The 25,158-nt window shown below is 48.6% G+C and overlaps 7 protein-coding genes across 7 annotated transcripts; 3 read left to right on the forward strand and 4 right to left on the reverse strand.

Moving 5' to 3' along the window:
* Nucleotides 1–355: 355 nt before the first annotated feature.
* Nucleotides 356–4,188, reverse strand: FPOAC1_011287 (uncharacterized protein; the record flags this gene model as incomplete). Its single annotated transcript, XM_044855670.1, has 3 exons — nt 356–1,025; nt 1,082–4,069; nt 4,139–4,188. The coding sequence occupies 3 exons, from the start codon at nt 4,186–4,188 to the stop codon at nt 356–358; spliced, it is 3,708 nt and encodes a 1,235-aa protein (XP_044702983.1).
* A 1,126-nt stretch (nt 4,189–5,314) lies between these two features.
* Nucleotides 5,315–6,643, forward strand: JIP5 (WD repeat-containing protein jip5; the record flags this gene model as incomplete). The annotated part of the gene is made up of 2 exons (XM_044855671.1): nt 5,315–5,576; nt 5,634–6,643. The coding sequence occupies 2 exons, from the start codon at nt 5,315–5,317 to the stop codon at nt 6,641–6,643; spliced, it is 1,272 nt and encodes a 423-aa protein (XP_044702984.1).
* A 1,003-nt stretch (nt 6,644–7,646) lies between these two features.
* FPOAC1_011289 (uncharacterized protein) lies at nt 7,647–8,462 on the reverse strand (the record flags this gene model as incomplete). The annotated part of the gene is made up of 1 exon (XM_044855672.1): nt 7,647–8,462. One exon carries the CDS (start codon nt 8,460–8,462, stop codon nt 7,647–7,649), a length of 816 nt encoding a protein of 271 aa, XP_044702985.1.
* Nucleotides 8,463–12,063: 3,601 nt separating this feature from the next.
* FPOAC1_011290 (uncharacterized protein) lies at nt 12,064–13,890 on the forward strand (the record flags this gene model as incomplete). Its single annotated transcript, XM_044855673.1, has 2 exons — nt 12,064–12,470; nt 12,528–13,890. 2 exons carry the CDS (start codon nt 12,064–12,066, stop codon nt 13,888–13,890), a joined length of 1,770 nt encoding a protein of 589 aa, XP_044702986.1.
* Nucleotides 13,891–14,247: 357 nt separating this feature from the next.
* FPOAC1_011291 (uncharacterized protein) lies at nt 14,248–17,265 on the reverse strand (the record flags this gene model as incomplete). The annotated part of the gene is made up of 6 exons (XM_044855674.1): nt 14,248–15,686; nt 15,736–15,869; nt 15,916–16,079; nt 16,125–16,590; nt 16,647–16,998; nt 17,172–17,265. 6 exons carry the CDS (start codon nt 17,263–17,265, stop codon nt 14,248–14,250), a joined length of 2,649 nt encoding a protein of 882 aa, XP_044702987.1.
* A 1,521-nt stretch (nt 17,266–18,786) lies between these two features.
* Nucleotides 18,787–21,324, forward strand: FPOAC1_011292 (uncharacterized protein; the record flags this gene model as incomplete). The annotated part of the gene is made up of 3 exons (XM_044855675.1): nt 18,787–18,982; nt 19,374–20,152; nt 20,209–21,324. The coding sequence occupies 3 exons, from the start codon at nt 18,787–18,789 to the stop codon at nt 21,322–21,324; spliced, it is 2,091 nt and encodes a 696-aa protein (XP_044702988.1).
* Nucleotides 21,325–21,609: 285 nt separating this feature from the next.
* Nucleotides 21,610–24,323, reverse strand: FPOAC1_011293 (uncharacterized protein; the record flags this gene model as incomplete). The annotated part of the gene is made up of 3 exons (XM_044855676.1): nt 21,610–21,783; nt 21,842–22,312; nt 22,374–24,323. 3 exons carry the CDS (start codon nt 24,321–24,323, stop codon nt 21,610–21,612), a joined length of 2,595 nt encoding a protein of 864 aa, XP_044702989.1.
* Nucleotides 24,324–25,158: the final 835 nt, after the last annotated feature.

Raw genomic sequence — 25,158 nt, forward strand, 5'->3', positions numbered from 1 at the left:
GATTTTAAGTTACCTCGCACCTGCATCTGCGGGTCGATAACTGCAACGGCCCGCCGCCGCCTTCCAAAACAACAGGTAGGTACTAACCAAGGCACTGCAAACCTTGTTGGATTCAATTGCTCGCGAATTAATGTATATTTGATTGTCATCTCTTGGATGACTTACCAAGCCATTGCGCCGTCTTTGTATCCATCCTGTCTAATAACATATACCGAAAGACGCCCCCATTCATAGGTAATCTACACTCTACAGCAGCTAAAACTGCATCAAACGCTAGGCCTCCCAATTGTTTAAACAAGTAACAATGTCTTCGTGGTATCGTGTTCGCCTCATGTTCATCATCCAAGTTTTCGAATCAAATAAGCTCCCGGCTCTTAAGAATTTGACTGAGTTCCTTTAACTGCACTGGCTTGGCAAGAAACAAGTCCAGTCCGTTAGCATATGCGTCCTCCTGCGCATCCTTCGAGGCGAGACCAGAGATGGCCACTACCTGCCTGCGTGGTAGACTTCCCTCTTTCTCAAACAATCGAATTAGTCGTGTTGCCTCGAAGCCGTCCATTACTGGCATCGAAATGTCCATTAGGACACATTTGTACGTCCCCCCCTTGGCTTTGTATGACTCCACTGCTTGCTGCCCGTTTGATGCACAGTCATACACTACGCCCAACTTTTTCATATACGTCTGAAGTATCTTCATGTTAATGGCGTTGTCTTCCACTAGCAGGAATCGGAGTTCTGGTTGTGCAGGGGCCGGTCGTATGGCTGGCGTCGATGGTAGCGGGGTCTGGGACTCGTCGTCATCCGTCCGTGCCCGTTTCTTCTGCGGTGAAAGCTTGGGAGCAAAGTCAAAGTACCCAGCGTTCTTGTTATCAGCTCCATCTTCAGATGAGCCTAGTTCTGCCGGTACAGTTGGCGGCTCATCAAGTACTGTCGAAACGCTGGCACGGTCAGCGGCTGTTGATTGCAGCTTAGTCCACCGCCTGAAGCAAAGCACAAAGGCCTTTGCCAGTTTCCTTGGTCCTACACTATAGCAACCGCCATGTCAGTGATAAGCCAGAGAAATGGTAACATATAGACTTACGGGCGAGATATGAAACTGAATAGCCCCCAATTTAACCTGCGATGTGACCTGTGGAAATGGTCGAGCTGGCGAGCAATTGCGGCGCTTCGACACACCACGACTACTGGGGACGAAAGTTCGCCTCGGGGCTGGTTCGCTATCAGCTCCAGGTGAGACTCGTCGCATAAGATCAGGTCGGGATAAAAGCTTTCGTTTCCTAGGGACCCAACAACATCCATCTGCAGCCAGTTTTGACACAGCTTCTCCAACAAGTTGTACTCGTCAAACTCCCCAAAGCCCCATTGTTGACTCTCCGGACCCCCGCGAGGCGACGAAAAGCCATTAATAGAGACGCGTAGGCGGGACAGTTCGATGATCTGGGATTTGAATTCATCGCGCTCAGCAGCTGTCTCAGTAGATTCAGGGCTAGCAATTTGTAGCGGAAGCTTCACGGCGACACGGGTTCCGAAGCCTACTTTGCTTTGAACGTGTATCGAGCCGCCAAGCGATCTCACAAACTTTCGCACAAGACTGAGCCCAAGTCCGGCACCCGAAGAGTGGATGTTTTCTTGGGAAAATGGAGAGAATATGCGGTGCTTGAGGTAATCTTTTCCGATGCCACTCCCCGTATCCATGATTTCGATGTGAACAACTCTGTCTCTCGGTCTGCCCTGGCCTGGGGGGTCTTGATATGCCTTGACTTTAACGAAACCATGAGCGGTGTACTTGAGAGCGTTGCCGCAAAGGTTAAGTATTATTCGCCGCATAGCACCGGATTCAACGTGAAAGGCCCAGTCTACAGTCGGATCAATGTCCAAGATCACGAGCACCTTGTTGAAGCCGACTCCATTGCTGGACCTTTGGGTCTCTGCCTCGCTGCTTTCTACCAAGTCCATGCCATCGAGGCGGGCATAAGGACCGCCGCGGAGCTCTTCGTCGGAGCTATGATCACCCAGTAGTGAGACAGATTGTTGCTGATAGGTGTGGCCTGCGTGGATACATTCCACAACTTCTTCCACCAGCATATCAACGTCAAGATTCGAGGAAATTCGCATCATACCATCCGTCGGTGAACTCGTCTTGTTAGACTGCGTTCCACGCCTTGGAGTCATACCGAGACTAAGCGGTTGCTCGTTAGGCATCCTGACAAAGTTGTTGATCCTCGTCCAATCGAGCAAGTGATTAATCGTGTCCAATAGAGTCCGTCCGCAAACCTCAAGCGAGCGTAGGACATCTCCTTGGAAAACATCCAGCGAAGTATCACGCAAAAGCTCCGCGCACAGCACAATTCCGTGCAGTGGGGAACGAAGCTCGTGAGATAATGAACTGAGCAAAGAGGTGGTGGCGATCGATACAAACGCGCTCTCCATCATGATAACATCAGCCATGATGACCGTGTTGAATGCTGTGAGATAGCTCAGCTCCCCTTGAACTGTGAAAATGCGAGTCGGTGTCTTGGTGTAAACAAAGCACCCTGAAAACCATCGCTGACGGTTCGAGTCCCAGAGAGGTACAAAGGCGACGCTTCGTGCCCCGGGAAAAAGATCACGAATAGCCTTGCCTTCATTCCTTCGCGAAAATGGATCTCTTACGTTTCGAGTCTTTTTGTTCTCTCCGGTTGGGTCTTCTTGCAGATCTCGAACTTTGTACTCTTTGAAAGCTGCCATTACAGAATCCTCGCTGGTTGGATCGCTTGAGGCCATCACACCTTGACTATCAAAATTGAATATCTTACCCTTTGGATATCTGCGGAGTAGTCTCTGAAGCTGTCGTTCGGGGACTTGTTGACTGCGCCCTGCTGGCACTTCTCCATTGATGCTTGATGACATAGAAGTCGAGAAGCCTAGAATAAGGCACGTGGCTCCCTTTGTTTGGGGGTCGCCGGAACCTCTGGGTGATGAGACAGAAATATGACCTCGACTTGTAGATGAAGAGGATGACGAAGACGAAGAGCGTTCATGAGTCTGGGGTTCGTGGCGGACCGAGCCGGACCGAACCCTGCCAGCGAAAGTACCTACACTTGCATCCAAAAACAGAACCCCTTCGACCTCTATCGACTCTCTGATGATGTTGGCAGCTTTTGAGAATATGTGTTTTAACTGGCTCTGCTGCGATTCCTCTCCCGAAGCGTCTGAGTGGGGTTGCCCTTCTGTAGGACGAGGGGGGCTTGAGGACCTCTTTTCCATCGGACTTTCAAGAATAAAAGTGTCTGGTGTCGCCATTTGTTCTGAGCTTCCAACAGATGAAGCATGCTCACGTCGATTCTGTAAGTTTTGTTGAGTCTGATTGAGTGCCCCTTCTTCTGTGCCGGCATCTGTGTCAAACGCGTGAGTGAAACTAGACCGCCAACCAGTCATGGTGGCCTTTCCTTCGACGTAACTTCCCAGGCCACGTACCATACGCTCCCCAGGCCGCCGCCCGTCTCCAGACCGAGTTAGTTCCAGCTGGCCCAGGATGGATGCTGAGATGTCTCGCATGATCTGAATTGATGCTTCATCGAATGACTCTCGTGGTTTGTTGTCTAAAATGCAGAATACACCGATATTGATCCCTCGAGGTGTTGTGATAGGAACACCTGCATAGAAACGGTGTTCAGGTCGTGATTGATAATACCATGTGTGTCGGAACTCTTCACTTGTAGCAAGGTCGCTTACAAATCTGATGGGATATTCTGAATGTGATATGTCGTCAAGCTCAAAGGGACCCAACACAACATCACAAACACCGTAACCACGAGGTATTGAGGTTCCACAAAGCCAAAGACTATCGGGACCTGAAACCGGGAGGGTGCTGTGAGCTGATATGGGCATTGCCGGAGTAGCCTCTGCGATGACATGCTGATTCTGGCAATCGAACAAGGATATCATGGCACGAGTGGCACCAAGCCTCAAAAGTGCGACTTGTGCTAAAGCTGTCATGGCAGGATCCGAGCATGGCCGCAATGAAGAGGGAGGAATGAGGTTAGTTACATCATTGCGCACCGAGTTAGCGACAAGGACCGAGTCGTATCTGAAAGCTGGTCAGACGTTACAGGCCACGAGAAGAGAGAGCTCGACAAAGTCAGTGATGCGTACGTACTTGAATGTCTCCCGCTCTCGAGTCGCCTCGGACACCTTGCTACCGGTCATGATGGACACTGAGCTTGTACGTGCGCATGCATGCACGAATGTCTTGTCAACGTTTAGTTTAGTTGTGTTCAGGAACAAGGCCGTTGGAAACAGTGGCCTGGTAGAATTCCTCAACCAGACCAGACCAACCTTGGATCAGAAGGACTGGTCTGGGCCAGGCTGGGCTACTTAAGGATGGACGGATTAGATCGAGTCTACCTACAGGCTCCCACCCGTATGGATATGTTCCGGAGCTACCTGTTGCCACCCCGCCCTGCTCAGCCTGTGAGAGACTAAAAAGCATGTTATAGTGGAGCTTTCCGTGCCTAGCAAGGGGATCTACCACGTAAAGGACGGGAGATCGATCGATGGACTTTATCTAAAACTCCATTCTCGCTGCATGGGCTTTTTACTGAGTCAGGCAGTGGATTTGTATGGCTGTAGAGAATTATTAGTTTGTGAAAAAAAAAAAGTATTCTTTCTAATCTACACATTGCACGTATCGGCTACCAATGTTTGCAACATTTGACAGCGACCAATTCTGATGGAACCAGAGTTTTGTGACAGCTACTAACCACTATATCTCAGTACGTAGGTACTAAGGTACCTTCCTAGGTAGGTATGATATGTGATTAAAAATTAGGGTCGAGACCGCTGCGGACCTTCCAGCACGATGTTTTGCATAAAACCTCCACGAGCAAAGGCACAGGTTTGGGTCGGCACAGTACATTACAGTGTTATCGATAAGACGCGCACGGATGGTGTCTTGTCGCGACTTCTTTTTTTCTTCAATAGCAGGTGCTTGCGAAAAAACAGGAATCTGAGCACTTGCATTCTCCTGCACGTACAGATTGCCATTTCTTTCCCAGCCTTTCTTCAATCAACCTTCTGGTTAACTTACTTCTAATTGTTGGCTTTTATCCATTCTGTTAAACAAACTATTCGCATATAAACGATACCCGGCCTCAAGGCATAAAAAAAGTTAGACACAAGAAACAAAGTTAGTAAGACAGTTTATGATATCTGCACTAAATCCTTGTGTTATTTATTTTTGTACCTGAAAGCTTAGAGGCTAACTTTTCTGTTACTTGCTAGACATCGTCTACACTACCTCTCATCAACCAACTGCATACAATAAGACTTCATCATGTTCGAGAATACCTGTACCTTACCTCTTTCGGCGGATGTATTTACGACCGCTCTACACCCTTCTGAACCCCTTCTCACGGTTGGCCTCTCAAGCGGTCATGTCGAAACTTTCCGGTTGCCGCCTGGCTCTTCCTCAGACGAAAGCGCCGATGGAGACACCAGTGTATTGAGCGATGGAAAAGGCATGATAGATTCGGTTTGGCGCACTCGACGTCACAAGGGGAGCTGCAGATCTTTGGTCTACGCTATGGACGGCTCAGGTAAGGTTTATCGACCTTTATTCATACCTGCTACAGATGTTTACTAACGCGCTATAGCTGTCTACTCTGCCGGAACCGATTGCCTGGTTAAGCACTTCGAGCCTACGACTGGACAAGTTGTTTCCAAGTTTGCCGTCCCGAAACGAAGAGATGTGGATGATGCACCAACTCTGCTTCACGTTCTGAATCCCCAGTGCCTTCTTCTAGCGACCGACTCTGGCGCCCTTCATATCTTTGACATTCGAGATGGTACCCCAAACAAGAAGCCTGTCTCATCGCACCGTCCTCATTCCGATTATATCTCTTCGGTTACACCTCTGCCGCCGACGCAGATGAGCACTAGTGGATTTCCTAAGCAGTTTATCAGTACTGGTGGTACTACCCTAGCTGTGACTGATTTCAGGAGAGGAGTGATGGTCCGTAGCGATGATCAGGAGGACGAGTTGTTATCTTCGTGTTATATCACGGGCATGGGCCCCAAGGGACACCGCGAAAATGGTGTTCTCGCGTGCGGTTCAAGTTCTGGAGTGCTGACTCTGTGGGACAAGGGAGCCTGGGATGATCAGCAGGAACGAATCATCGTCGATGGCGACAGGAGGGGTGGTGAGAGTATTGATGCCACGGTCTTGATCCCACAAGAAATGGGACTTGGAAAGAAGGTCATTTGCGGTCTTGGTGACGGAAACCTACGTGTTGTCGATGTCGTCCGTAGGGAGGTTGACTTTGCGGCCAATCTGCGTCACGATCATATGGAGAGCGTCGTATCACTAGGCTTCGATTCTACGAACCGACTTATCAGTGCCGGTGGAAAGACCGTCAAGCTTTGGGAAGAGCTTTCTGCTCTTCAAGGCGATGGTAGCGATGATGATGACGACGACGACGACGATGACGAAGAGGAGGACGGCAATGGGAAACGGCCTGCAGAGAGCGACAGTGACGAAGACAGCGAGGTAGACCATATCGCAGAGATGAAACAACGGGCCAAGAGACGCAAGGAGACCCAGAAGAAGTCCAAGCTTGGACAATGGGGACACCATGGTGTGATAGGGCTTGAGGGCTTGGACTGAACCCAACTATTTAGATAATGAGTGGCAGAAAGGATAACCAAGCAACACGGTACAAAATAAATATCCCTATAGACTAAATGGCCCAAGTCAACTACTAAACTTAGTTTGTCCCTCATGCTTCAATCGGCCAACCTTTCTGATACCTTTGGTCTTTGGCTGAACCACATTAGGAGCAAGACTAAGGGTGTATGTCTTTGGACGAAAACTACAAATGTGCCTTCAAGGAACGGGTTTAATGTTGACAACCTTTCATGTTTAAAAATCTGGCTATCTATGTCTTTTTCTTTTGAAGAAGTCCACCCTAGGAGGTGGACATCCAACGACTCATGTACAGTTGGTAGTCTTCCGAAACGAAGCATGATCACATTGTGAAATAACCAACAAGAACCCATTCGTGTTTGAGTCGGGAGTAAGCAACGTCCTCGGTCGATGCTACACGACCAAGAACGACACTTCATTGGGGCCCAGTGGCCTCATGTTGACTCGGGACCCAGTAGCCCCTTATAATGAGTCTTCTCGAAGCCCAGTGGCTTCGGAATGCAAGTGCACTTTTTCTGTCACAATGAGGAAACAGATACCTCGCCAGCCACGGCATGGCGACAAGGTTCGCATCTGAACCGGTGACTAGATAAAGGACTTGAAGCAGCATCCTCCCCGGGATTACTCTACAACAGAGAATCCTAGAAGATTCAGCCGTTGGTCGGCGTCTTGCAGAGAAGTGCCCAACGTCCTGTGGCCTTGGTAGACAGAGCTCTGTGGGCTGAGGGTGGGTGTCGTTCGTTCCCTGTGATCCCTCAACGCTTAAGGGAACGCTGAGGCGATCGGCGGCGTGCGTCTGTGTGAATATCGCATAAATCATCATGCCTCTGAAACCGAGAAATCGGTAGGCGGAAAATGGGATGTGGAATGAGAAAAGGAGGTTAAAGACTCCTCTAAGATTATGACGGTTTGGTGGAGAGAATGGTGAGTATGAAATTGTCATATATGACAAACTGGTGGTGGTTTAAACTCCGGGAATGTGGAGATAGCTCCAGCAGGCATCTTCAGACTTGGGCGATTCATCGGCTCGAGCAAAGTCCTCCATGACTTTCTCATCGCTGGGTGCGGAGAATCGGGTGGGAGAGCTCATGGTGAGGTTGTCGTCATAAATAATAACGGCAGGAAGTGTCTTGGCTCCGCTTGTAAGTTCCCTAGCTTCCTCTTCGATTAGAGAATCACCGGGCCTGGCACCGGCGTGTAGTTCACTTCCGCCGTACGTCGTGGGGATGCAAATGTGAGGAATGCCTTTTCGTAGGCTAATGACTCGAGCCAGAGTAACAGCAGAGCCACCTCCAACACTGACGACGCAGTCTTTTCTGGGGACACGGGAGGGCACGGCAGTGACAGCTGAGCTTAGAATCTGACTATCGAGGTTCGGGATGATGGCCTGTATTTTGAGGGCGAGATTTGATCGTGAAGGGCTTGTGATTATGAGGGGCGACGACAAATGCAATCGAGCCAGCTCCGATGGCAGTCGGTGAATGGTATCGGGACCAACAACTATTCGCGGTTTAGAATGACGGTGTGTTCGTCGATGTCGAGATGATCGTGAGCGAGAGCGAGAGCGCTGTGTAGTGCCGGACGGACCCGGACCCTGATTCGGACCCGGATGCGGACCGGCGTGAGAGTACGGAGGAGACAAGTTGGTAGCTGGCGGCGTCACAAGAGCGGACGCCTTGACAGTTAAAGCATCAAATAACTTCGCACGTATGGCGATAAGATCTGGGTCTGTGACTTTTCGCGGCGAGAGACGATGTATGGCGCTGGTGGAGCGTTGCATGAAGGGCCGACGCCGGCAGTCCAGTCCGGATAGTCGAGGGAGGAAGAGCAGAGTCCAACGTGTGCAACATCAATCAAGTGCCCAAAATGACAGGAAATGGTTGAAGACGTTTGTTGCAAAAAAAGAGAAAAAATCGCAAAGAGATTTGATGAAAGATCAAAGATTCACAAGTCAGAAACATAGCACGGCGAGGTAAGCTAGGGCACATCCATTAATTATGGGCAAGCAAGATTGGCGTGACCTGGCTGGGCTACCTGGAGACAAGACCTTTTGAGTGAAAATCCCTTTTCCGTTGTACCAAACAACGACACAGACACGGTAGCAGTAGCAGTAGCAGCACCTGTTGGAAGCGACCCTTTGCTGTGATTTTTTTCGCCACGTAAAAAGACGCCACGCTTGGTCACTTCGTCTGCTCGCTTGCCTGGTACTGCAGAGGACACAGACGCAGGGAAATTTGCTTTGCTTTCTCCTAATACAGTAGTAACAGCGCAAAAAAAAATGTGTCCAATGACCAGAAAATAACGGGTGTCGGTGCGGTAATGGCAGTTACAGTGGCAACTATCGACGAGATGGGATTTTGTGTGTTTCTTTGCTTTGTCGCTGGACCCTGCGTGAGAGGGAGACCCTGGGAAAATGATACTTCAAGGGGGGGGGGCGACGATATAATGCTGTAACAAAGACATCAAATGTGCAACGGACGGGGATGGAGTTCACCCTCAAATTCTTAGAAACTAACATTGGAGGTGGTTTTTCCGCCGCCGAAGCGGAGCATGACTTCCGAATGTGGAGCACGATCGGGACATGATCTCATCGGGCTCGGAGTCGGTCCGCCAATGAGAGATCCAAGTTTGATCATCCCTCTGTTTCTGTGGCAAGGAGATTCATAGAGAATATCAAAAATCTTCTCCCTTTTCGACGTGAATTCTTGATTGTAAGAGTTGATCTCTAATGAGATGTTCAGTTATTGAATGTCCATGAATTTACTATTGGTCACTTTCTCCACGCCACCAGCCAGGTTGGGTTAACTGAGCTGCGAGGACCAGGAGCTAAGCTTTTCATTCTAATAGGTATTAGTAGGTAGGCATAAACACGCTCACTCCTCTTACACACAAGGCCCATGAGTTAGTACTGAAATTCATCCGACAGTTAATACTAGTGGTCAGAAGACATGCAGGTTTGAAAATGTGTTTCGAAACAGCACTTCTTCATGCCTTGACTGCTTGAGCATATTTGCTGTAATAAAGCAACTGATTCTGCATGGCTGGGTCCGCCAAGCACAAACAACTGGGGAACAGACTAAAAATGATTTTACCCCAGAGATTGTGGTCCGTGATGTGATGCCCATGCATCTCCACCATTCATACTATTGCGGAACCATCGTGAATCAGTCCTAGGCGCATTGCTTCGGAGTAGCAGAGGACATGGCCTCTGAAATCTTAGATTATAAAAACAATTAGTCTAAGAACTATACTCTACGTAGTATAAAGTTATCTACTAATTTCGTTTCTTGTGTTTCCAGTGGTTAATTTTTCTGATACCCTGAGGTATAGTTAAAACTCAACGCCTTTTGTTGCCAGACACATGTCAGCAGTCAATTCTGTGGCGTCTTTTTTCCCCGAGCTTTAATATTATGATTTATTTGTATTAAACTTCCAGGAACAACCACATCAATGATTTACTTGTAATTGTTTGTTAGACATTGGACGACATGTAGTGTCCTATATAAGTCGATGTTCTATGACCTAAGACTTTTGTTTGTGATTTGCATGTAAACTTCATACCTTCAAGGCATTGGTGTTGGATGCAACGTGTAATAAAAAACAAGGATCATACACATCCTAACCAGAACAGCTACATTTGTAGCAATTCCATGTATCTTTTATATTATCTGTTAAGACCGTCTGTGTTGTAAGTGAGCTCTGAGTTGTTCGCTCTGCTAGCCATTTTAGTGTCTAGGGTATGCTGATTGCGACAGGTCGCAGAGTGTTTGCGTTCTTTGTAACTAGTGATAGTTCAATTCATGTCAACACGATATACTATAACTATTCGTTCTGATTATATACCAACTCTTCAAAATAGTACTCAGCAGCGGATTTAGTTGTATTTCCATCAAGTACCTAACACCTTTGTAGACGTGGATTACATAGCTGCGGCAGTTCCCAGTGCCTCCAGCCCTTAGCTCCTGCCTCTCACAGTCCTTTCCCTTGCTATCTTTGTCTTTTCCTTCCTCATCATCTTCCCATCGTATTATGTTTCAGTCATTCAAAGCACTTGGTTGTTCTTACTACAATTGATGACTTTGCTTTTCTTCCCGTCGGTTTCTTCTATCTTGTAGCTCCGATAACAATAACATTTACGGACGACACCGTGCGATCCTGAGCATCTCTCTCTGTCAATCAACTTCATCATCAAAAGCAGCGCAGTCGCCCGATCCCGTTCCCAAGCAAATAAAGGAATATATCACTGCCGGACGCTGCCGACAGCCGGGAACCCCTGGCATTTATCATATCTGATAAGCTCTGAGCTGGCCGACGGCCCAAACTGGGTACAAGGAAAAGGTGTGCTCCCTCAACCAGTGTGGCGTTCACATGCCTGCATAGTGTGTGCTGGAGATAGACAGAATCAAAATGGACGACAACAACTTTCCCGTTTCGTCAAGACCAAGCCAGCCTTGTGTCCTTCTGAAAGTATTTTGATTTCTTCGACTGGCTGCACTGAGTTCGTGGGCTAAAGGGTCTGGAATGCGGTGTTTAAGACACTGTTTGGAGACGATACCTGTTCAATTGAAGTATGACAATGGGTTCAAATTACAATACTGCAACCCGATCCGAATCCGCGGCGACGGGCGATGCGATGACCCCAGACGAAGCGCCGATGCGCTATCTCCTCCCCTCGATCCGACCCCAGCCCGATAGTCTAACTATTTGTGACAGGCTGCATGCCTTCGTCTCTCCCCCACGCTTGGTACAATGTCCAGTGATACTTGCCTGTGTTGATAACAGTTCTAGCTTGTCCATCATGGGACTTTTCTCAACCATTAAAAGGAAGCAATGGTGCACCCTCAAAATCCAGAGAAGCACTCTCAGATTATCATCACATGTTTTGTTAACTGATCCCGTCGGTTGATATCCGTCTCGCCTCACTTGGGTTTCTTTAATCTATAAGCTTGGGCCCGCAACTGCCCACTTTGTTCCTCTCCAACCATTCAGCAAGCATCCGGGGAACAGGAAGTGCTGATAAGCTATCTAAGCTATCTCTGGGATCCACGAGTTATCAATTACACATCTTGAATCACTAACACGAAAAATACCTCTAACCGCAACCGACAACGGCCTCGTCTGGTTGCCAGTCGAGCTTTGTCTTTAGAGACAGATCAATTCGGAATTTATAACCAACAATTGACCACACTCAAACTCCCTGTTTATCTTTGTCTGATACTTCAGCACAAGGCCATCTGACTTGAAATTGATCGGCATCAATATACCTTATTAGCTTCGGTTGTCAATGATCGACATCCCAGACAACCGTTAACAAGTCAAAACCGCTCCAACGGCTGCCCGTTTCGGAATTCTTCACACAACTTCAATTCACCACTTCAACAATGGATGAGGATCAAGGACCGCAATCCATTGCACCTGAGCATGCGCCGTCCAAGACAATTGCTCAGCGTTGTAATGGCCTCGTTAAAGCGTTCACAACTAGACATGGTCTGATCGGCGATTACGACTATGGCTTCCTCTTTCGACCAAACCTGCCTTTCATGAAGAAGAGCGTTAACCCAAGCCCTTTCTTTGGACTCAACGACAAGATGCCAGTTCTTCTTGGTTTACTCCTGGGGTTCCAACATGCACTAGCCATGTTAGCAGGAGTCATTACACCACCCATTATCATCAGCGGTAGCGCCAATCTATTACCTGAACAACAACAATACCTCGTCTCAACTGCCCTCATTGTCTCAGGCATCTTTTCCGCTGTTCAGATTACTCGATTCAGGCTTTTTGGCACACAGTAAGTCTGGTAGTTCAGACAGCCTTATTGAATACCATGCTAATAATTATGTTACAGATATTACCTCGGTACTGGAGTACTATCAGTCGTGGGTGTCAGCTTCAGCGTTATTCCAGTGGCGCAAGGGAGCCTTGCCCAGATGTACGCGAATGGCTTTTGTCCCTTCGACTCTGACGGAAACCCTTTGCCTTGCCCTGAGGGATATGGAGCCATTCTGGGCACCTCGGCCGTATGTGCTCTTGTCAACATTCTAGTTTCTTTTATCCCTGCCAAGTTCCTGTTGCGAGTACTACCACCCATCGTTACCGGCCCTACAGTAATGCTTATTGGCATTAAGCTCATCAAGTCAGGGTTTTCCAACTGGATGGGAGGCAGCGGAGGCTGCATGACAGCCACTGATGGATTGTTTGCTCTGTGCCCTAATATCAACGCTCCCCATCCTCTGCCCTGGGGATCTGCAGAATTCTTGGGCTTGGGATTCTCAGTATTTGCTGCCATCATCTTGTGTGAACGATTTGGTTCACCTATTATGAAATCCACGTCAGTCGTCATTGGATTGCTGGTTGGGTGCACGATTGCTGCTGGATGTGGTTACTTTGACCGATCCGGCATCGACGCAGCCCCTGTTGCATCATTCGCGTGGGTGCACACCTTCCCACTCTCAGTTTATGGACCGCTCGTCCTTCCTCTCATCGCAGTTTACCTTGTTTGCGCCACTGAAGCCATCGGCGATGTCACAGCTACTTGCGATGTTTCGAAACTCGAGGTTACTGGAAAGACTTATGAGTCTCGTATTCAGGGTGGCATCTTGTCTGATGGTATTGCAGGTTGCATTGGCGCTCTAATGACAATGACCCCCATGTCCGTTTTTGCTCAGAACAACGGCGTCATCGTTCTCACCCGCTGTGCTAACCGTAAAGCTGGTCTTGCCTGTGCAATGTTCTTGGTTATTATGGGCATTTTCGCAAAATTTGCTGCAGCTCTTATCGCCATCCCGTCAGCTGTTCTTGGCGGCATGACTACCTTCCTCTTCAGCGCTGTTGCTGTCTCTGGAATGTCAATCATCGTCCGTGGTGTGCCATTTACTCGGCGCAACCGCTTCATTCTTACTGCTGGCTTTGCTTTGGGATACGGCGCTACACTGGTTCCAAACTACTTTGACAACGTCTTTATATACAAGGGAGACAATCGCTCCTTGCAGGGCTTCTTGGACGCCATAACCCTTATTATGGAGACCGGATTTGCGATTGCCGCCATAGTTTGCGTGGTATTGAATCTCACACTCCCTGAAGAGCTGGGAGATGATATTGATGCTGCACGATCGACGACCAACATTACGATGCACGAGGAGACAGAGCAGAACAAGGCCATTGCGGGATCAAGCCGAGACCACAGCATTGATCCGAAAAAGGAGGGTTGATGGTGGGAATGAAAAGCAATTATGCTCTGCATACAAAAATTAACACGGTTCTTGTATTTATATAAATGATTATGAAAAGACGGATGCCATGAAACACATGTATTGCTCAAAATTGGATTAAACGAGTTCTATTTAGAAAAACTGAGGCGTTTCCATTCTTCAATGACTCCCTTACCGAGATGAACACCTGCTTGAAATAACAATCATTCAACACCGTAACTATCAAGAGGTTGTCAAAAAACGACCCCCCCCAAAACTCCACGCCCATCCAGACCATTCATTCATCATATAACATTAACCCATACGCTCATTCAAGTTAAGTTTGAATTTTGTCGATTGACAACCACCCGTGCTGAGTTAATTCGTCACTCCATACACAACTTGTGATCTACCCTCATAACGCTGCTTGTGGAAGTTGTTCATCTGCTTCCTGTAGCTCTGTTGCACCTCGCCCCATAGACCACGATGTCCTTTTCGTATACATTCACGCGCATCGGCCTCCGTTTTGACCTTGCAGTGACAGACATTGGGCGTGCCACAAAAGTAAGCTCTGGCACGAGGATTAGGGAACTTGATACTGAGTCGTTTGAGATTTGACCAATTGGCACTGCTGCTCGTCGAAGCTGGATTGTTGAGTGCCAACCGGGCTAAATTCCAGTCCATCTCGCCATCCGAACTCGACTGCTCATACCTCCGGGCTGCAACAGTCGAGTGCCCTTTCTTCTTCTCGATGGCCGCGATTTCGCAAGATGCACCATCTCTTCCCGATTTACGGCAATCGCAGCGTTCAGGATTCATACTCGTTTCGTCATCGACTTGAACCGTTACGAACGAGAACTTGTCACCTTGACGACTTTGCGTAAAAAGAACAAGCATTGGCTTTACTGGACGCTTGTGGAGGAGGCCCGTGGAGTTGGTTCCGGTTGAAATGCTCACACTACCAACGTCGCTGCTGGAGGAATTGCTGTTGTTTGACGTGCCACTAAAAATACTGAAAGAGCGCCCATTCCTAACCGTAGTTGTAGTTGTACTGTTGGACCGAGCCGCAGTAAGAGACGCGGATCGAGCGGGCGATGCAGATGACCCGACAGGTTTTCGAGGGGGCGACTCGCGCGGTGGTCCTTGTGGTGGAAAGAAGTTCTGCCTTTGAATAAGTGGCGATCCGATAGGCTCCGGGGAGCTTCTTGTTGGCCAAGACTCATAGGGATCAAAGCCAACAGGTTGTCTTTGTGGGATTGTCGCGAGACTTGGATGACGCCCGGAAGGACTTGTTGGGAATCTGTCCCTGTTGTTCCCACTGCTCACTCCAGGGGGCGAGCTCCGAATCGAAGCTGAAGCAAGTGACGTGTTGAGTTGAAGCATTGGACTCGACGCAGGAAAGCTTTCACCCACTCTAATTGACGAGTCCCGAGTGGTAGCTGAAGCAAGTGTCGATATGGAATTCTGTCGGCTAGCCACTGGGTCGTTGGTCGTATTGGCAGCGGCGTCGCTATTTGTGATAAGCGAACCTGCGGTTTGTTTAGGTATCCAGAGTTGAAGTGAGGCGTTCTCCATAATATTCTCGACCCCATCAAGGACAAAGATGACTTGACAGTCGTATTGCGTGTAAGAGTCCCACGGTTTAAAGCCTGTCACTGCTTGCTGAAATTTTAGTATATCACCCCCATCGAGGAAGTCTAGCCTTGCTATTCTCTCGTTCTGTCGCATGATGATTTCTTGCGTCATGTGAGTACCGATAGGCAAGGCGTATTGGGGGTTAAACACCATGGAGGTGATGTCGAAATCAATAGTTTCAGCTATCGGAGTCAGAACTTGTATATCATGTAAAGGTCACAAATCGATTACCTTCTTGTCTCGGTCTTCCACTCGCCGCTTGTTCTGAGCCTGACATGATGACTCTGAAGCGTCGCCCATCGGTATCTAGCCTACGAAGCAGCTGGGCTTTCTTTTCAATACCTGCGCTATAGCTTCGTAATGGCCTGAAGAAATTAGCGGCAGTGAAAAGGAGGAACACAGACGACTTACACCTCAAGGAGCTGCTCCATCATCTCGTCTCTGGTTACCACGTCGACAAGAGGAGCAGGATCCTTCTCGGGCCAGATAGTAAACATGTCTCTCTTGAGCGTTGAAGTGACGATTCTGGGCGTCACCAGCTCTGGGCCAAAACGAGAACATTGCGAAGAAAGATCCTAACACAGTTAGCATTATGTGTTTATATGCAGCCATGCTCTTACATCTTCTAGTTGCCGAGTATACGAAGGCCAGTGTGATGTATCTTTGTTTGCTGCTTTGAGGGTGGGCGACGCCTGCATTCGTTTGAAAATCCACACGCACTTTAAGAGGTTGAGATACTGGTCGACAGCTGGGACGCGATCCTCGACCAAAATTCCTGATTGGAAATTGATAGTACTCCTGTGAAAGTTGAGTATGAATGCATCCGACAGTTCACCCAGCTCAAAATCGTCCTCAACACGGTATCTCGGGTGGCCAGTAAGAGCGGCAAAGCGAAACTGATCGTCCAAGTCAATGGGGACTTCCAAGAGAACGACGCTTCGCTGAGTCCGTTGGTCCAGTGCTTCGTCGAGGTCTGGAATAAGAACTCCCATCAGACGGCGAATATCATGGTGTACGACAGTGATCCGTTCTGCGAGATCTCGATGCATGAGCTCAATGTCTTGTCGCACACGAAGAAGAAGGTCACTTTCCTGGTTAGTTTGCTGGATTATAAAACAACAACTTTGATAGCTTGCACTTACACCTCTAACGGTTTCAGAACATGAAGAATTTTGGAGTTGTGCAGCATAATTCTCTGGCGTAGTTGATCGGCCAAAGGCTGGACGAGTACGTTCCATTCGATGTTGCGTAGAGGTTTGCTCCCCTTCCCATACCGATCGTTGGATACGAGAAGTTGATGACATTCTCGTAGTGTGATCTCATAGTCTCCTATAATTTCGATGAGTGAATTTCGGTCCCATCGTAACCTTGCTGGCACTCCTGGTCTCCGTTGGCTTTGAAGGGAGTCATCTGCCCATGTAATCACTCTGCTAAGAATATCGAGGTTTTCGGCCAAGCCTCTGACATCTCTTCCAAACTCCGAGTATTGACGTGCTAGGAGACAGTCAGATAATGAGAACCACACGGGACGAATTCACGGACGATCAAAAGACGCATATGCTTGTCTCATTTGCGTGATTTGCCGCTGATCGTTCGGCGCGGATAGGGAAAGCCTTGCAAGGCATAACATATGTATGGAAAGCTCAGGCACTGGGCTCTGCACTTACTCGCATTGTAATCTTCTTTCCAGCCATAACGATAAATATCCCAGGCTAGGCGCCCCAGGTTGAGGATGTCTCCAACCTGTAAAGGGCCTGCCATCGGACGCTGCTTTAACTATTTCACACGCGAAATAAATTTAAACAATACGATTCTGTAACAGGAAGCGGAAGACGATCACTTGGGTAAATGCAACCGTCGATGGAGCCTCTAGTGTTGAAGATACGTTAGGGGCAGCAGCACCATAAAGAAGTCTTCTCAACGGGGTTGTTCCTTGAAATGTGAAGGAAGAAAGGCGAAACAAAATCCGAATCTGACCAGTTTGATTGGCATGAATGACACCCCCAAATCGACCTGAGGGTGAAAGATGCAAGGGCTAAATGAGGCCTAGCAAAACAAGATAAGAGGCGGATGCGTAAGTCCTGCATCCGCAAGGCACGTACATATTCAGCGTGGCTGGCAGCAAGTGACTCAAAGTGAAGGGTCTGACTCTGTGACAAAGTAGAGCGAGCAGCTTCCACAGGCAGCTAGGCAGATTTACACGGATGAGCGGCCGATTCAAATCATACTATGTAATGTTGGTTACCCAGGCGGGTGACCTGCGCGAGAACTATCCGTACCTGGCCTCAGGGTGTCAGGAAAGTTGGCCGCTAAAAGTATAAGAGACGAAATTAGTAGGCCAGTTTGTGTTACTTAGACCATGGCTCTTAGGCTCCTTATTTCTGTACCTAAAGACCAAGGAGGCCAACTTTTCTGCTACCCACTAGCCTGGCAGCGGGGTAAAGAGAAGAAGGACTGGGGGTAATAGCTTGGAAACTTCTTATCAAAAAGCACTTGCATGGGGTTTCCGAGACTCTGGTCGTTGAGATAAATGGTTTCTCCCCTGCCTCTTGTTGGCACCCGAGACAGGGATCAAAAATATGGCACGACAGATTTCTTGTTTCCAGGCCGTGTACACCATTTGTAAGCTACAATCCAGACATGATTTCTCAAGAATGAGATTAAAAACTGGGCGTCTTTTCAGCTCATCTTGGCATTTCTGTAAGTATCCCATTAGCCTATGTTTGAGATCATTGGGGCTGTGTGATGCAAGGGCGATGGATTGGTTGTTTGAGTTATCTACCTGCGTGTCATTAAGACGCTAGAATCGCAACGGCTAGCGTTCATGGTTCTCTTGAAAGATATGTGCAAGGCGTTTTTGGTAGATGGTAGATAACAAGGCTGTCGTGTTTCCAAAATGAGGGGAAAGTCTGCCTAAAGTGACAAGGGAATTGAAAAGGTCACACGATGGTGATGAGGCTTGGAACGCGTTGTCTGCTTGGTCGGTCAGCCATCCTGGACCAAGAGCTGAACGCCCGGCTTTGGTGTGATCGCCATGCATTGTGCATAGAGTGTTGAGGACGTTACTTAACACCCATGGATCCCAGACAGCCATGTTAAGTAACCCAGCTGGATCTGGCTATTTGCCTTTGCGCACATAGAGTACAAGACTCCTTCGACTTGACTACATCTAGATGTCAGGACTGGCTCAGGATTATCTTATCGCTCAAGCTGCCTCCAGGTTAACCAAGTCAAGCCTTGTAAGTCCATCTCGAAGGGCTACTGAGCTCTGAAAACGCAATCATGGACGACTTTGCAGCATACCGGAACCAAAATCGTCAAGCCGAACCGCCACAGCACGATATTCGAGCTGCTGATAGCGACCTTGATTCCATTTTTGAGGACGATAACCCAGGCCGGGTGTACACATCAGCGCCTAAAGAGGCGTTCAAGCTTGGATATTTCGATGTCATGTGTCTGGTACTTAATCGAATGATTGGTAAGCCTTTAACTTTTCACAAAGTTGTTTTATATTTCGTTTTGAGAGAATAGTTTTCCTGCTTTATTATCATGATGTTGTGTTGAGGTTGGATTTAAGTTGAGTTGCAAGAGATGGGACGGCCCCCTCGAAGTGGGGAAGTAGACGGGTATCTCCTCGTCAGGATCAAGATCGATGGATCGCTCCTTCCCTGACCCAAGCTTGGTTGGATTTTTATGTGTCAGAAGAACCCTGAATTTCCATTTTGGAAGGTGCTCTTTCATCCAACTTTGAGGTTCGAATTTACGACCTCATTTCATCTTGTCCCATCTCAATCAAGACGAGATGAATGGCTCACAGCTTGATACAAACAAATATATTCAACTGTCCAGTTGCTGATCCTGTTGAATAGGAACTGGCATCTTCAACTCGCCCCAAAGAGTAATGCAAGGGACTCGTTCAACCGGTGCAACACTTCTTCTCTGGCTTGCTGGAGTAGTTTACTGTCTATCAGGTGTTCACGTCTACATCGAGTACGGCCTAAATGTTCCTCGTTACACTATTAACGGAGTTGAGCAGAGTGTCCCGCGCAGTGGCGGAGATCTCAATTACCTTCAATATGTCTACCGAAAGCCTGCATATAGGAAAGGAACCGTACTCTTGAGTACCTGCATGTTCGGCTTCTGCTTTATAGCACTCGGCAACATGGCAGGCAACTGCATCAACTTCGCTACTATGGTGCTTTCGGCGGCGGGAGATGATAACCCGTCTTCTGGTGCCGTTAGGGGTATCGCCATTGGTATCGCGATCCTCACTTGCTTCATTCACACATTCTCTCGAAGAGGGGGCATTCTTCTCAACAACATGCTGGCTATGATCAAAGTTATGATGCTTCTCCTCATCATCGTGACAGCTATTGTTGTCGGAGCTGGAGGCCTAAAAGATGCTGATGGCAACCCAGTGCAAAAGGAGATTGAAAACAACACTCGACCATCCAGTGCTTTCGCCGAGTCTGGCGATGCCAATGGATATGCACATGCCTTTCTTGCCATCATCTTCAGTTTCTCGGGCTTTGAGCAGCCAAACTATGTCATGGGTGAGATCAGCCGACCAAAACGGAAGCATCCGGTCGCTATGCTTCTTGGTGTCGGTACTGCTATCTTGCTTTATATGGCTGTGAATATTTCCTATGTAAGTCCCAATGCTTCCAATCTGGTTTGAGGATCCTTTTCCTGATACCTATATAGATGGTGGTGGTTCCTAGCGACGACCAAATATACGACAACGTAGCACAGAGGTTCTTTGAGCTCACCCTCGGCAGTCTGAATAACAGCGGGACTGGAAAGCGCATATTTCATGCCTTTTTGGCTATATCTAGTATGGGAAACATTATTGTTATGACTTACACTGCTGCTCGTGTCAAGCAAGAAATTGCAAAGGAGGGTATCATTCCTTATGCCAAGTTCTTTGCACAGGATGGCGATATCTCATTGGGACGCCTTCTGAATTGGTTCAAGAAGAGAGGGATGTTCAGTTCACTTCTGAGTACACGTTGGCTCTCGCCTGAGGACCATATGGAGAGAACCCCTGTGGGAGCCTTTGTTCTGCACCTCGTTTCTTGTTTTGTTCTGATCTTTGCGACTTGGACTATGGACCCGAAAAGCTCTTACACATTGCTCACGAGCTTGAGTGCATATGTCATCAACGCTTTTTTCGGCACCTTCCTAGGATTGGGAATCCTTATCCTGCGCTTCAAAGGACCTCCCAAGACTGACAAAGATGAAATACAAAGCCCAGCAGCGCCTCCTCAGACTTGGCGCCAAATGACAGGAAAGCACATAAACCCCACACTAAGCGTTATATGCGCTGTTATTTATATCATTGGTGGTTTGTGGCCCATCGTTACCATTTGGATCAAACCCAATGAACCCGAACAAAGACCCGGAAAAGCCGAAGAACAAAGACTCACATGGTGGCTTGTACCCACTATCACATGGTCTGTTATCGGTGGCAGCGTATTCTGGTTTCTCGGTTTTATTGCTTTTGCAATGCGCAGGAAGCACAAGAGAAACGAGATCTTTGTGGCTGAGAAGAAGCCCGAGTTTGAGAGCGCTGATGGGCCTGACGACTCAGATGGGAGGACAGGCGGATATGTGCTTGTGCATGAGACAGTCTATTTGAGTTGGATTGCGGGAGAGATTCATGATTCAAAAGGATCGGGAACGACTGGGTTTCAGGATCGTCCAGATGCAATGTCTTCTGCTCCAGTAAATCGGTATGCCGGGACTGATTTTGAAGCCTTCTATCAGGAAGAGCGTGTTGCTGCACCAGCAAAAGCGTACTACTCAGAATATCGGCCATGAGCAGAAATGCCGAATCCAGTAAATATAGTTAACCAAAACACCGAACATTAATTCTCTTCAATGTCTGCTGAACGGGACGGGACACATTCACTCTGTGGCAAATATTGGTAGGTTGTTTCAAGTTTTGTCCAACAACCAACTTTGTCTGTTGAGGATGACATAAAAAAACGTCTACTGTATGACTCAATTCATACTCTGCTAGGAATTTTCCACAGCACGACTCGATAAACCAATGGTATTCATAATAGCCCTTTTCACAACGCCAATTCACAAACTAATCCTTTATTATTGCTGTTCAAAGTCCCGTGCCTTACGAGTGAGAACCCGTATATTATCGACGAGACCTTCCACCAGTTCTGGATAACGATGCGCCTCACCATTGGCAGCTTTCCGGCCTTGGTCGATGAGTAATTTCGGATCGATTTCGATTTCGAGTTCATGCTTCCTTTCTTGGCGACCCTATGGCACAATTAATTAGCAAGGATGGATGGATGGATAGCAATGAATGGGAACGTACCCCTAGGCCATCGTGAGTGACCTGCGTGAGGTCAATCTGATATGGGCCTTGCGTATAGCTCAGTCTGTCCTTTTTGCGATCAGGATTATCTCCGGGATTTGGTATCTGCTCCAGCTCTTCCAATGTGCCATCCCAATCCATCTCAAGGTTGATACTAATGCGGCAGTCCATAGGCAGTAGTGGAAAATGAATGTCGAGATCGGCGACACGAGCTTTGATTATTTTGCCCAGAACCTCCTGTGTTTTCTGATCGTGGGTCACTCGTACGCGGATGCGTTTTCCTTTTCCTAGACGGTTTCTCACGCAGCCAGGGATTCTGTCCTGTAGGTCTGCGGGTAAATCGAAGAAACTGTCTGTTTCTCTTCGATGCTTATAAACAACAGGAACGCGATGACTGGCACCTCCGGGACCACGAGGATGTGTAGACTTGACTATTTCGTTGAGAAAGTCATTATTCTTCTTGTGGGCGGCCTAAACTTGTTAGCAATTGATCATGGACCAGCGAGAGGCACAAATAGCAGAGAATGCTTACCTCGGTCATGCTGCTTTCAAAAGCGACGCGACTGCTATCCATCAGAATGCATTCAGAGGCTACACCCCGCTCAACTCGACGATGACCAGTGTCCTTGTCGATCAAAGTGCCGAGTTTTGCTTCCACTTCAAACTGAATACCTTTACTGGAGATTTCCATCAAATCAGGTGCGTTGAGCACGTTGAGGAACAAGAAATCCGCCACCTTTCTACTGATGTCCTCGAAGGGTTTGACTCCTGTGATGCTGGGTTCCCATGGACCGAGAATCTCTTGTGGACCTGGTTCGGCAGGTGGCGCAGCATGAGCAGCAGGAACTGCTCTGTTGGTCTCGGGCGAGGCATGGCGACTGGGACGAGTGTTTTGTTCTGGTTTCCCATTGATGTGTGAATGAAGTCTCTTTTGCAGAACGAAGTTGGCGTTCGATGGCATCGCGCCCATTCTTCGGGAGTCTTGTGCCCATATGGGTGGTTGCGGATAGCGTCTTCGCTTTTTGTTCAAATGTGCGGAGGGCATACCTGGCTCCGATTCCCGCTTGATAGGCATCTGGTCACCATTTGTCTGGCTTGACTTTATTCGCTTCTCCTCCGGCTCTTGCTTAGGACTGCTGTCGACGCGGTCCTCCAGCTTGCGCTTAGCAGGGGTTGTCGCGCGCTCAGTATCTATAGCCATCGGTTGTGGAAGAGAAAGCGGTTGCGACTGTTTATTTTTGGCGTCTGCTGCCGCTAGCGCAGCAAGCGGATCGGGATTGCTGTGAAGCGAAGGGACTCGAGACTTGGGACTGACGGATGGGCTTGGAGCGCGTTCACTGTGCGATTGAGATCGTCGATGTATGTCTGGGGCCGGCGAGCCGTAACTGCTAGATATACGTTTGGCAGGCGGAGGAGGTGGAGGTGGTGAACTTTTTACTTGTGCTTGTGCCTGTGTCTGTGCTTGCGCTACTGGAGTAGCTGCTGTGTATGAAAGTCTTTGTTGGTATGGACTCGAAGGCTGTGCGAACACTCCAGGGCCAGATGTTTGTCTTGACCCAGAAGACAAAGGCGGAGCGACGGGCGTAGCGGGTTGAGATGGTTGGCGACTATGACCGTATTCCCCAGGAGGTGGGCGCGAAGCGACAACAGGACTACTATTTTGAACGAATCCGTAGGGGTGTTGAGGATGAGCAGATGTTGGAGTTGGAGTAGAATGTGTGGAGCGTGAAGCAGAGGGAGGGCGTTGGTTCAGGTATTGCTGATTAACTACAGCGCCGACAGGAGGTGTCTGCGGAATAGAGCTTTGATGGTGTTGTTGCTGTTGCTGAGTTGGAGGGTAGTGGCCGTGTACATGACCGGGGGGTACGACTTGTGGACCCTGTGAGAAGCTTTCCCGAGGAGGGTATTGAGCAGGTGAATGTTGGTGTCGTTGGACGGGGCTCGCTACTTCCGCAGGGGACTGGGTATGGGGAAAGGGATAACCAGCAGATGCAGATGCAGCAGAAGGTGTTGTTGAAGCTCGATAAGGGGATTGACCTGGAGTTGGGCCGCTTGGGGACCGCGCATCGTGAAAAGAACCTGCTGGTTGTAGCGGAGGCGGCACTGGACGTCCTGGATAGGGCCCGGGTGCCTGGTACGGAGATTGTGGTGGGTACGCACCAGGCGGCGGTTGATGGGGAGATGGCTGATGATGCGACGGTGGCCGCGACTGAGGATGATGGGGATGATTAACATGCGGAATGTATTCCTGTGGTATAGGCTTTCCGGGCGAGGGATGGGGAGGTGGTTGTTGGCGGTTGTATTCGTGATAATAGGGGCGTGAAGCGGGTGCTTGGGCCGGACTCTGCGATGGTCGTTGTATCTGCTGCTGTGGGTGAGGCTGCTGCTGCTGAACATGCGGCGGCGGTTGCGGCTTCGGCGCGGATTTGACAGGAGCGCGGTCGCCACCTTCCGACGTGTTTAGAACGGATCGAAGATCCATGGTGATGATATTAAAGTGACAGAGGATGAAGATTTTGCGACAAGACGATACCCTGGGAATCCGGCGCGAGAAGAGACACAAATCAATTTAGACGCCAATCACTCGTTTGAAACCAAATTACAAACGCGAATAAAGCGCGGACAAATGGTGACGAGCGTCGTCCTCAATGGAACTGGATATTGAATGCCGTTGAAGCGATGGAGGACGGTCGTCGTCGCGCGAGGGGGAAAGCGCAAGTGGACATGGATGACTGGGTTGGATGTTTCTACGCCGCCATGGCGAGGCTGCCACGCTGTCGAATTGACGATTATCGATTGGCGAATTAACTTCGCGTTGGGGTCTTGGTCGACGGGGCGATATGTTTCTCGGACGTACGGCGTAGTCGATAGATGGTTTGCGCTGAGCGTTATTCGCGATACCAAAAGATTACAGTCGATTTGATCATTTGGTGATGGTGTCCTGTCATCGTTTTCTGGCGACAAACAAAGATGGGATAGGCGACAGCCTGACGCTAGAGGTCATTTTCCAGGGATGTGGGATTGCTATGTACGTACATGTACCGATGTACATGACGCGGGACAAAATTTTGTTTGCAAACCCTTCCCTGTCCTTTTTTTGGCAGCCAAGTCCAGTCGCCAGTCGGTACATGTCTTGTGCCCTGAAAGTTATGGCTGTTCAAGTACCGACCCTGGAATCCTCATGAGGCTTAGCAGTGCCTAATCTCAAATCAGACAAGCTGTTTCAGATTGTACACGCTACTTGTCAACTTCATATGCCTGAAATATCAAAAGATCAGGGATACATACCTAGATAATAGGTCAAGCATTTCGCAACC

Source organism: Fusarium poae, chromosome 4 (genome assembly GCF_019609905.1).
Source record: "Fusarium poae strain DAOMC 252244 chromosome 4, whole genome shotgun sequence".
Classification (NCBI taxonomy): domain Eukaryota; kingdom Fungi; phylum Ascomycota; class Sordariomycetes; order Hypocreales; family Nectriaceae; genus Fusarium; species Fusarium poae.